The 12,379-nt window shown below is 40.3% G+C and overlaps 1 protein-coding gene across 1 annotated transcript in view; it reads left to right on the forward strand.

Moving 5' to 3' along the window:
- LOC146864181 (sodium channel protein type 2 subunit alpha-like) overlaps positions 1 to 12,379 on the forward strand; it is an 869,020-nt gene that overhangs the window by 515,732 nt on the left and 340,909 nt on the right. The window contains exon 14 of the mRNA XM_085638959.1: positions 12,122 to 12,259. Within this exon, the coding sequence (XP_085495085.1) occupies positions 12,122 to 12,259 (138 nt within the window). The remainder of the gene's footprint in view (positions 1 to 12,121; positions 12,260 to 12,379) is intronic.

Consider the following 12,379-nt stretch of genomic DNA (forward strand, 5'->3'; position numbering starts at 1 on the left):
GAAGAGACTAAGTCTAACGGTTGAAAACTTGGCCAGATGAAGGCACGAAAATTATCTCCCTGACGAGGTGACTTCGCCAGCCACGAAAGTTGAATTTTCCCATTCGGCATTTTTCCTGAAAAACCAATTGCTTCAGTGGGACCTCATCCAGTGGCTATCGGCATTCGGAGAGCATTTGTTGGATACAGCCTTCAATCGAGCCTTCCTTGAGTATTTTGACTTTCATAAAATGTCCGATGGCAAAAACTTTGACCGGGGTGATCGGCCTGGTGTGTCCAACCTCTGCTTCGTTGTGGTTGCCCTAAAATTGCTACTAGTTCTCAGTGAACCGCAAACAGTGATTTCTGGTTTGTGTTTTACTTTTTCTTGTGCTTTTTCCCTTAATGTTTTTTAATTCATGCCTCCAGTCCCCTTTATGGGAATCTCGTCATTTTAGTATAAGTTTTGTTATACATTTTTTCTTAATTTATAGAAAAAGCTTATGGGATGTTATTGGATTGTGTTTGGAATATTTGACTGTTTTATTCTTTCTAAAACTTTACATATTTCCCTAAACCTGACTGCAATTTGTCATACCTTCCAGGGGTTGTTTAAGTTACTGAAAATGTGTGTTTGAGATAACAGTATTTTGGAACTTTTTACTTGGGTAAGACGCACATCCTCCCCAACTTAGAACTAACTTTCTTACAATATATATTGCCAACTTATCCAGCAAATAACTGACAAGCGAAATAGGGCTTTCTGAAAATGTAACTGCAACTGTCATGCTAGCATCCAGAAAAAACTACAAAACCATCTGCGATGAAGTCCCTGGCATTGCAGACAGCCTGCATGTTGATGGAGTTCCAGTGGTGTCCATTTTGAAAGTGGTGTTTTCTATGGTAGATTGTCTGCAGTGCAATGAATGGCAACTAATACCCAAAGGTGGGCAATGAAATTAAACTCCCTCGCTACTTATTACCTTTCCACCAGTGATGGGTATGGCGATAAACTGGTGCACCCGACTGGTAATTCATTACAGTACCTGGCACAAGCAACACATTTGGCTTGCCTGGGAGATGTCCACTGTGTCCCCACTGACCTTTTGCAGGGATGGCATGTGAGCAGGCTATAGCTAAAGTGAGTTGCTCCCAGTCTACAATCATATTAAGGTTAACATCTGGAGAGAACCTGTATCTAGCAATTTCTCCTTCCCTTGACATCCCAAAGATTTTGCCCATCTGCCTCTTTTGATCCCCAGCCAGTAGTTGTTCCTCTAGAAGAGCAACAAGGCAACAAAGTAATTCTCTAACATTCTGAAAACAATTGTTGTCTGTGGGTTTTTTTCTTATGTATGCTCACTGTGTGTGATTGGTCAATGTTGTAGTCAGTATGACTTGGTGATGGGTGTGGTAGAGTAATGACTTTTGAATGCCCCACCACCTTGAATTAATAGGCACACTGAATGTGACTGAAGCTGTGCTCATACATGTATTGTTTACTAATTCTATTTATCTTTTCTGTTATGTGCCTGCGTTTTTATTGGAAAATTACATTTTAAATGCAAAAAACAAAATAAAGTAAATGTTTTAATATATATGTTTCCCTATCTTTCCCTATGAGCTGCTAGTTGTTTTCCCAGCTGCCACTGATTTCTGTGAGATTTTCCTTCTATTATTAGTGAGAGACCATATGTGGCATGTAACATACTTCAAGGCTTGGCTGTAGTAGATTTGAGCCTTTTTGGGTGTAGTACCGTTGGAATAGATACAGGTGTAAATCTGGTGAAAATCAACAGACTTACTGTTTTGTGGGTGTGTTTTTGTATGTCCCTCCATGTACCTCTCCTTATTCGTCCCTGTACTCCTTCCATTTTGTAGTAGATAGTCTCAGTTGTTCTACTTCTCCCCAATCCCTCCCACATTTGCACCACAAATGTAAACGTCCATACCTGGAGTTCTCTGCACAATGGAGAATTCTTTACATAAGAGCTATGGTAGATCTAGGCATAGATTGCTGCCTGCATATTATTAAATAGCATTTATGAGTACACAACATACTACTACTGGATTACAACTATATGTAATCAAAAATGCGTTGGTGAATAGGTAACTGTAAGTTTAAACATTCATAAATCTTTGCATTTATGCAATTCGGGCCTGCTGCTTTAGGACTGATGATTTTTTAAGTTGTCAGTTTGAAGTCTCAATCAGACTTATCTGCCCCTCATGCCTTAATAGGGTCTGTTGACAGTTTATAATCTGCAAATAATGTCATTAAATATCCCTTAATTCTATATAGGGCAATTTGCTTTTGAGCTTCTTCTTAATGGGTAAAGCTGTTGTATACCACAAAAATCCCTAGATCGATTTAGCACAATGGACTATCTTGCTGAATTCTTTTGCATATTTGTAATTACCTGAGACTTTGGCTGTGATGTAGGTGTGTTATGTTATGTAGATTTGTATGGCACAGCATATCACCCATAAGGGTATCCAGGCTCTGGAGCACAAACAAGCCCTGATGGTTCTCCTAATTAAACAGCCAGGTCTTTAGTTTCTTGCAGAAGTTGAGAAGTGGAGTGGCAGCCCTGATATGTTGAGGAAGTGTGTTCCAGTTTTTTGCGGTGATGAAGGAGAAAGCGCGCCCTCCCATCTTGCTTCTGCAAAAGTTGGGGATTTGTACAAGGGAGAAAGAGATGGAGTGTAGCTGTTTGGTGCGTTGGTAGAGTTGGAGTCGGTCATTGAGGTACACTGGTCCTTGTTTGGGGAGGGCATTGTAGACGTGGAAGAGCAGCTTGAACTCGCAACATTTCTGAATGGGAAGTCAGTGTAGTTCAGTGATGTAGAGAGTGATGTGAGCACTTCTGGGGATGTCTAGAATGAGTCTGGAGGTGGCGTTTTGGATTATCTTGGGTCTTTGCGTGAGTTGGTTGGGAATGCAGATGCAGAGTGTATTGCTGGTGATGAAGGTCTGGGTGACCGTGCGTCTTGTGTGCTTGGCAGCAGGATGCAATAACAGCATTGACCTGTTGATCGTGAGTTTGTTGTGAGGGTGAAGTCAACGTTCCTGATGTGGTCTTTAGGGGTGGGTGTTGGACCTAGGTCAGGTGACCACTAGGAGGAATCCTAGGGGGAGCTCTTACTTCTGAAGAGCAGGATCTTCATTTTGTCCATGTTGCGTTTGAGCAGTTCTCTCACACCCAGTGGGCCATGTTGGGCATTCAGGCAGTGAAGTTGGTCCTGGTGGTGCTATTCATGTCAGTGAGGGAGAGGATGAGCTGAGTGTCATTGGTGTAGGAGATAATGTTGATGCTGTGGGTTCTTGTGATGAGGACGAAAGGTACCACGTACACATTGAACATGGTTTGGCTAAGGGTGAAGCCGTGTGAAACTCCACAGATGAGCTTCTTGCATACAGAGGTGAAAGTGGAGAATCTGACTCACTGAATCCTATTGGAGAGGAAGGAGGTGATGCAGCTCAGGGTGGGGCCTTTGATTCTTGAGTCCTGGAGTCTGGAGATGAGGGTGCCATGGAAGACATTGTTGAATGATGCTGAGAGGTCGAGCAAGATGAGAGTGGCAGTTTCTCCTCTCTCCATCATGGACCGGATGTCATCTGTTGCTGCCAGGATGGCCATTTCGATGCTATGGTTGCTGCAGAACCCTGGTTGGGTGGAGTTCAGGATGTGGGGATCTTCAAGATGAATGGAGAGCTGCTTGTTGATCTCTTTTTCCAGCACTTTGGCCAGGAAGGGCTGGAATGAGATGAACCTGTAGTTGCTGCGGTCTTTCTAGATGGCCGACAGTTTCTTCAGGAGGGCTGTGTGCTCTGCATGTTTCCAGCTGTCTGGTAAGTTTCTGCTGAGGATGGAGGATGTGATGATTGTGGTTAGTTTGGTGCTAATCACGGTGCTTCCCAGGTTGTAGATGTGATGAGGGCAGTTTGCCTGGTGACTGTTTTGGCTGTTCCTCCAACAGGTGGTATATTGTATCCAAATGTTCATATACTTTAATTCTTCAGTGATTATACTTGTTATCAATCTAATCAAGTAAATGTGTTGAGTCTGAATGATTTGCAGCTGAACTTCTTTTGCTGACGGCTTATGAATTGAAAAGTCCGGCACATTACATTTTGAGAAACTTAAGTAGATTGTAGAGAATACATCATTTTATATTCAGCTTTGACTCTGTTTAAAAATACAGAATTGTTTCATTATTTGAGCAGTTTATATATTCAAAGAAACAGTAAGGAGCTATGGCTCGCTAAGACCTGCTTCAACTACTGTAAAGATATACTGGTGTTCAGAAAAAGATCACAATCAAGATCTACAAAAGGTACACACAGAACCTCTAAAAGCAGGACACTCATTGAATGTAGACAAATGCAAATTCTACAAACATGTTCTTCTGCACATTTTCAAATGGGGCATCAAGAGGAAAGAAAAAACAGTTCCCTCTACCCTATATCACTAACAATCACCAACAAAAGGCATTCCAGACTGTTCCTTTATTTGAAGATGTCTGATTGGGTGTTGAGGCATATTGTGACATAATTTACAAATGTCAACTGATGTGGGAGAGCTACAATCATTGATAGGGATGGTAACCTATTGTTCTATATTCATAAAGACATTCAATAACCATAGCCCAGTCCTGTTGGCAGTCACTCACCGAGACAGGACGCTTACCTCATCTAAGGAATGTCAAGATATTTAAAAAAACCCAATAAAGATGGATATTGTACAATTAGGAAGAATACCATACTTTGACCTGGACATTCGCCCCAAACTAAAATTTAATGTGGGCAGTAGGAGTCACAAGGATGTGAAGCGTCCTCTCTCATTTGGGAAGATGAGAAAATAGCAGAAGCTGGACCTACCAAGTTTGCCTAATGTTTCATTTTATTTAAAACTATTCACTATAATGACCACCATGTCTTTTTGAACAAATGAGACACACCTCAAAGATACCCAAATGCAGTAAATGGTGAGGCATTCATCTGACAGATTGGGGTTGTTAAATCATTCAAAGCAAGGAAAATGCATTAACCCTGCTGACCTTATGTTACGGCACCCACTTCATTGTCTATGACTGAAAAATATGTAAACTTTATTATCCAAATTCCACCCAGGTGGCCATATCAGCAAGTTACAAAAAGGAGAAATAGCTCTTAACCACTCTTTGCAGTTTGTGAAAGGTGCAATGTTACAATGCAGGTGGAGGCTCATTTATATTGGAAGAACACATCCCAAAAGAGCAATGTATCATTTTGGGAAGATTTCTGATTACAAGAGGTTTTCCAATCTGTGGGTCGAGAGCCGATTTTTGGTGGGTCATGAAATTCCAAGCAATACGCAAAGATGCCTTCAAATTCTGTATTTATGTTGTCACATTTGCTGCACTTCAAAGACATAGGTCAAATTGCTGCTTATGTTTTTTAACACGGGGATTGGTGTTAACAAACTCCTTTCATTTTGCAGTCACGGAAAGAAGTGATTTATGTGGCAATATTGCTGGGGAACAGAAAGTGTGAAAGGAAAGGTTGTAGGATGCAATTTTGAGCAACACACAATACATTTTACACACCTATAAATTAACTGTACACATTCATCAGCTAGGAAAGCAAAAGGAAAGCACATTTTTTTGTAATTCTGAAGTATGATGGAAGCAAAGATTTTATTAGGATCAAAACAAATCAAGAAGCTTTACTTGGCAATGCACAAATGCTAAATATTTACTAAAACCTCATTTCTACACATTATCATTTGTGCGCAATACAATTTTATCAGAAAAACTGTGTCGGTGCAATTCAGTGGCTATTTCAATGGAAAATGTGCTGTCTGTAAATTATAATGCCCTGCCACATAATGCTTTAGTTTCATTAAAAATACCCTCCTCATGTTCATTAAAGCTAGGTGGGTTGCAAATTTGTATCATTTTAACAAGTGGGGCATGGTTCCATGTTTGGGAAGCACTGTTTTTCTTACTTTTAGTCTCCGTTTCTTATATTAATTTTGGTAGGCTAGTATATCCGCCTTGAAATTCCATTTGAAAATATAATGCACATTCAAACCTTTGCAAGGAACCCCATCTATAACGTGTTGGTCATCACTTGCTCGACTGTCATTAGCACATACCACTTTTTAAAAACCACAATAGTTCTCAACTTCTTTATTATGAAATTGGAGCAATATGTCCTGTGGCACCCCAACGAAAGCATTTTATTTCTCTTGTGTCTCTCTTCCTGCCATCATCTGCTACACTCTTCTTTGGTCCCTCAAAATCTTCCTTTACTGTATCATTAGCAGGAGTCTTTTGAACTGTAGAAATTGGACAAACTTCACTGCTAGTGTTTGTAACCTTGGTTTCAACTTTCGATGACGTATCTATCTCTTTCAACCATTTTGAAGCATGTTCCATTCCTTTTACAACTTGGATTGTGCTTTCAAGATCAAGGTCTTTCATTAACAACTTTTCTCTTACCCTTTTGTCATTGGTGCATCTCACAATTTGGTCTCTAATGAGAGAGTCACTTAAGTTTTCAAACTTTCAGGTCAGAGATAACTCACGCAAAGCTGCTACATACGTATCTATATCTTCATCTGATAGTTGTGCCCGTGTAAAAAATGTATGTCGTTCCATCACAACACTAACTTTTGTAATGTACCTTAAATCAAGCATTTTAATTGACATTTCGTCCATCTCCTACCCCAAGAGATATTTCTGGCAGATTGTAGTACAACCTCCTCCCTTCAACTCCTGCAAGTAATGCAATTATATGGTTTGACGTCCAACAGGTCAATACTTATCCCCCCCAATAGCTAACATATATGGAAGAAGGTGTACCAAAAACCATTGTATCTGATAATCGTGTACAATTTATATCAAGTGAAATGAAGGAGTTTATGGAAACATGGGGAGTTACTCATGAGAGAGTAGCTCTATATAGACCACAAGCCAATGGAATGGTAGAGAGGATTAATCGTCTAATAATGGACAATATCCAATTATCATTAGCAAATAATTTATCTTGGAAGGAAGAGTTAAAGAAACTAGTCTGAGCACATAGGACTACTCCTCATGCTGTTACGGGTATTCCTCCCTTTGTATCTCTTAAAGGGAGAGAACCAGGTAGGAAAGATAATCCCTCTTGGTTGGTTGTCAAGGATTGTTTATGGATAGACCACCATGTTGTCCAAGCTAATGTCACACAAAGACAAAGACTTGCTGAAGAATACTACAATATGAGTAAAGGGGGGAAAATGCCAAGTATTGTGGTTGGAGATTGGGTTGTAACTAAGAAAGGTGGCGTGGTCATTAAAGGGGATAGTAAATTCTCTGTTCCCTTAAGAGTAGTTGAAGTAAGACGCAATGTGGTAGTACTAGAATATGGGACTGTATGGAGTGTTGGAAATGTTTGCAAAGTACCTAATGTAATGAAGTAATCATCATTTTATGTCATGTACTACCAGGAGATTTCCTATGTTATATTCTTCAAATCTTTTCCTCGTTTATCTTATTTCATTGAACAATTTCTTTTCATGTTTTATAAGGGGGAGATATGTAGAGTTAAGTGAAGTTAAATAGGGCCTTTCATATTGACTAGCATGTGAGCTGGAATGTCCAGACAGGATTTAGATTCTTTATTCATAAAGTTCTATGTATGACTCATTACTGTTAGGCAGCGCTGTGAGCTGGACTGCTGTGCTGAGGATACCAATTCAGAATAAACAAATCTGAATTACAATTTTGGATTTATGTAATTACTACAGAAATATTCTTTTTATTTTTCAAAATATTCATCATACCACCTTGTTAAATGCTTTAACACTAATGACATGATGTCTTTAAGTGACTGTTGTGGTCTACAAGTAGCCCATTCACTCACATATGCCAAGAACAGTTTAGTGTGTTGAATGGTGTGTTAAATGGTCATTGCTGAAACTGCTGGGCTCACTCTTGTTTCAGAAAATCAGGCATATTTAGCGGATGTCATGTTATCTTAGGAGACGAGTGGTTACACAGGTGACATGCTTTCAGTTCCTTCTTGACACGTTCTGCAAGGCATGGAAACCACAATCTGCCTCTGAGAGGCCTCTTAGTGGCTGCAATGCCACAATGTCCTTCGTTATGCAGTTCAAAAACTTGTTGCCTCAAGCTCTTGGATATGACAATTCTTGAACCTCTGAGCATGATACCTTCTTGAGTGACAGAAAGTTCTTGCGCATTTTTTAATTTTTACTGGGAGAGGTTGAGTATGTTATCTCTGTGATTGCATTGCATTTATATCTTTGAGTGTTAGCATGTCTGTCTGTATTTGTAGCAGCAAAGATCTGCTCAACGGATAGAGCTTCAGGGGTGCTGGTCTTTACTCTTAAGTTAATGTATGCTTCAGCCGCTTTAGAGATTGCAATGTGATGCTGTAGCAGCACTTGTGGAAAGTAATCTACTGGGTTTTAATCCTTTCCTGGCTTCGGCACAATAGTTTAATCATACTCTTGCAATCTCAACACCCACCCCTTGATGCAAGGGGACCACTTGGCTTTCAGATTTACGAGAATGGTGAGCAACACCTGGTGGTCAGGGACAAGGGTAAAATACTTCAGATACAGAAACACTTTAAAATGGTCACAAACCCACACTACAGCCAGGCTTTTTTTTCTGGCTGAGAATAGGCATATTCAGTCTGAGATAGACTTTGGCTGGCATAGGCCACATGTGTTTCTGAGCATTTCGATGTCCATTGCCTTGAGCAAGGATTGCACCCAACCCCACTGTGTTTGCATCTACAACAATCTCGGTATGTAACTTTGGCTCAAAGTAAGGCATTTCAGATGCATTTTCAATTGCGTGCATGATTTTCTTGAAAACTCGATCACATTCGGAAGACCAATGAAAGATAACATTCTTCATAATCAACTCTGATACAGGGGCCACTCACCGTGATAAAATCTCAAATGTATCTGGAGCAATAGCTGACCATGCCTAAGAAGGATCACAGTATGGTTACATCTTGCGGGGGACAGGTGGATGACATGACAATGATTGTACTTTTAAGAGCTCTGTCATGTTGCTTTTGAGTGGCCCCAAACACTAATATATCATCACTGTAGTTAAAAGTATGGGTGATAGGTTGAGGTATTCAGCGAATGACATCCTGAAAGATTTCTGCAGCTGACGACACACCAGGACTGAATCTTTAGTATCTAAACAAACCAACACTAGATGAAAAAGTAGTAATGTACCTTCAGTTCTCTTTCAGCTCTCGCTGAGGGTATCTTTTGTTCAAATCAAGACTGAAAAAAACTTTGGCACCATTCAGCTGTGTAATCATGTCCGCTATGTGTGGACCTGGGTGTCTTTCTCTCTCAATTGCCTTGGTGGCCTGATGCATATCAACACAAATGTGCACTGCACCTCAACTGTCCTTTTTTGGCACTACCATTATGGGTGAAACCCATATCGTCAGACCAGAAGAGTGCTTGATGATGTTGAGCTTTAATAATGTTTCCAGCTCTTTCTCAACAGCCTCCTATAGATGAAAATCAATCTTACAGTGTTGATGAGGAGCAGGACAAATGTCCTCCTTAATGTGAAGTTGCTCCTTCATAGCCCTGAATTTCACTAGTTCATAAAATAATGACTGGAATTGACTTATTATTTCAGAATGTGCATTGAAGTTGTAGTTGCTGGATATCAGTCCCTTGTCAGCAGCAGTGCTGAAACTGAGTAGACATGAACTTGACGAAGTACCTTGGAGAACATTGATTGGTGCTTGAAAAGTTTTCTTATGCCTCATGGTCGCTACAAATGACCCTTGACTTGGCAATGGCGTAGAAGCAGCCCACATTTGCACCTATGTTTTCAATGGCATTAAATGTGGTACCGGAGACAGTTTGTTGTTCTGATGGCATGATATTGATTAATGCACCACAGTCTATAATAAAAGTTGTGGGGCAGCCATTCACCTTTAGCGTGATCTTTGGGCATCGGCCAAATGAGTTAACGCGGCGATCTCTTTTCGACTAGGGTTCCTTTTTGCAAGCAGCCAGTCCTATATGTGCATGTTTTTCTGCGGTTGACATCATCATTGCACACCCATCGTCTTCACTATAAAAAGGTGATCACGCTGAAGAACTTTTGGAAGCGGACTTTAATGATGATCGACTTTGTTTAGTCTCTACTTGTCTCAATTGATGTTGCTGTTTGGCCTTGTGGCCATGGCTAGAATGTATCTTTTCTCGTCGTGATGCACTTAGTTTCTCTTTTGCTATTCAGACTGTTATGAAATGGTTTTCTCTCCCACAGCCTTTGCATATGTGTCCATGGCAAAACATTTACCTTCATGTGGAAGCAAGAATTCACCTGGGGAGCACAATTTCTTTTTCTTCTGAGACATTGTCTTCTGGGCTTCCACTTTATGTTTCTGCTTACTTTTCATGATCAGCGCTGATTCATTCTGGGTTGTCACTGCTTCCAGATCAGCAGACTGTCCATATACATGTTCCTCAGCTCTCACAGCCATGAGTACCTTTCCTAGACTGATTGTCTCTCTATGCATGCATCGTCTGAATGATTCGGAAAGGCAACCATTGATGGCTCTGAGATGCATGGCTTCTTCATCATTTAAATCACCGAACTTGCAATGCTTGATGAGGGTATCAGGTCTTTCAACAAACTCATCCATGATTTCACCAGCTTGCTGTCTTGCCTGGTTCAAAAAGTGTCTTTCATAGTCGACATTTTGTATTTGATTAAACTTGTTTCCTTAATTTGATATTTCACCAGCTTGTGAGATTTTCTTCATCACTTCTTTCACACCATCACCTGCAAGGCTCTTTGAGTATTTTATGATCTTTTTGTCATCTACTTTTTCAAAGGATTCTATCTATGAAGTCAGCAAATATTTTGATTCATGCCATCCATCTGACACCAATATTCTGCTATTTGACATTATCAAATGGTGGTGGTGGTTTCCGGTAACACAGCTGTGCTGTATTTGGTGCTCTTTTCACCAACCATTGAAAGCCTTTCAGTGTATTGTATGCTACTTGCCACTTTGTATGCATCAATGGCTGACCCTGGGTTGGTCATTGTGCCTGATTAAATGTTGTTTTGCACGCCCCTTGCACTGGTACTCGTACTTGTAAATACAATTGTACTTCTGTACTTTCTGTACCTGGTTATCACTGCCTTTAGAGCTTTCTCATACTTGGTTGCCTATTCCTTTAGTGCTTCTTCGTACCTGGTTTCGCTGCCTTCAGCGTTTCTTTGCGGCTGTTCATCTCTGTGTCTAGCGCTTTCTTGCACATGGCTGTTTCTGCCTTTAGTATGTATTGCTATCTGGTTGTAACTGCCTTTAGCTTTTCTGTTTTGTACAGTTTCTGTATTACTCTGTGGCTCAGTACCTCTTCTTTTTGCCTCACAGCAGGCTTACGGCTGACTTTCTGATGGTCCTCCTCTGTAGGGTCTTCACTTTCTTTGAGGGTCTTGTATGAGCTAGAGCAGCACTTTGTGTCCACATACACCAACTGTAGCTTACTTCTTGGTGCAAACATGGCACGCACAAACAGTTTTCTGGACCTCTACAAACTCTCAGAGAGAGCAGTCTCATTTCTTCAGGGCACTGATCCCTTACTTCTTGCCAGTTGTAGCCTTCACCCCAACTCTGAAGCACGCAAATGACTACGCCACACACAGAGCTCTGTAAGACACATCTTTATTCCTCAACACACACTCGTTAACTGAATTTACTATGTTATAGACTTTATTGAACACACACAAACACACTCAAATATCTCCTAACTGACTACATAACTTTGTAAGAAGTCTGCCTAGGGCCACAAGGATCCTACTGCACATGATCACACGATACTACACCCCGCACCATGCAATTCATAATCTTGCAATGGTAGGGATTGTCACTGAAAATATTGCACATGGCTACACATATAGTACTCCACTTGCACATGCAGGACCCTATCGCTGAACCAGGGTTTTTATGCATTGTAGTCATAATTGTGAGGAATCAACCGTTCTGCACTTTGCAATATTTAAAACAATAATATAATGTTCGCGGATTCACCAACGTGTGCGTATATCTGGTAGAACAACTGTATTCAATCTGCTTTCTTTTTCAGGTTGACTTGCAGCCCGACACTGATTCAAATACCTACAGTCTGCTATATTTTGTTGCGTTCATCGTTGTGGGAACCTTCTTCATACTGAATCTTTTCATTGGAGTTATCATTGAAAACTTTAATACAATGCGTAAAAAGGTGGGTGTTTATCTTGTTCCTTTTTTTATAAATGTTTATTCTATTAAATAATTAGTATAGAAATTAAAGGCTAATTGAAAATTATTGATCATATTTGGGCACACACGGAACTTGTAATCA

This window comes from Triturus cristatus, chromosome 2_1 (genome assembly GCF_964204655.1).
Source record: "Triturus cristatus chromosome 2_1, aTriCri1.1, whole genome shotgun sequence".
NCBI lineage: Eukaryota > Metazoa > Chordata > Amphibia > Caudata > Salamandridae > Triturus > Triturus cristatus.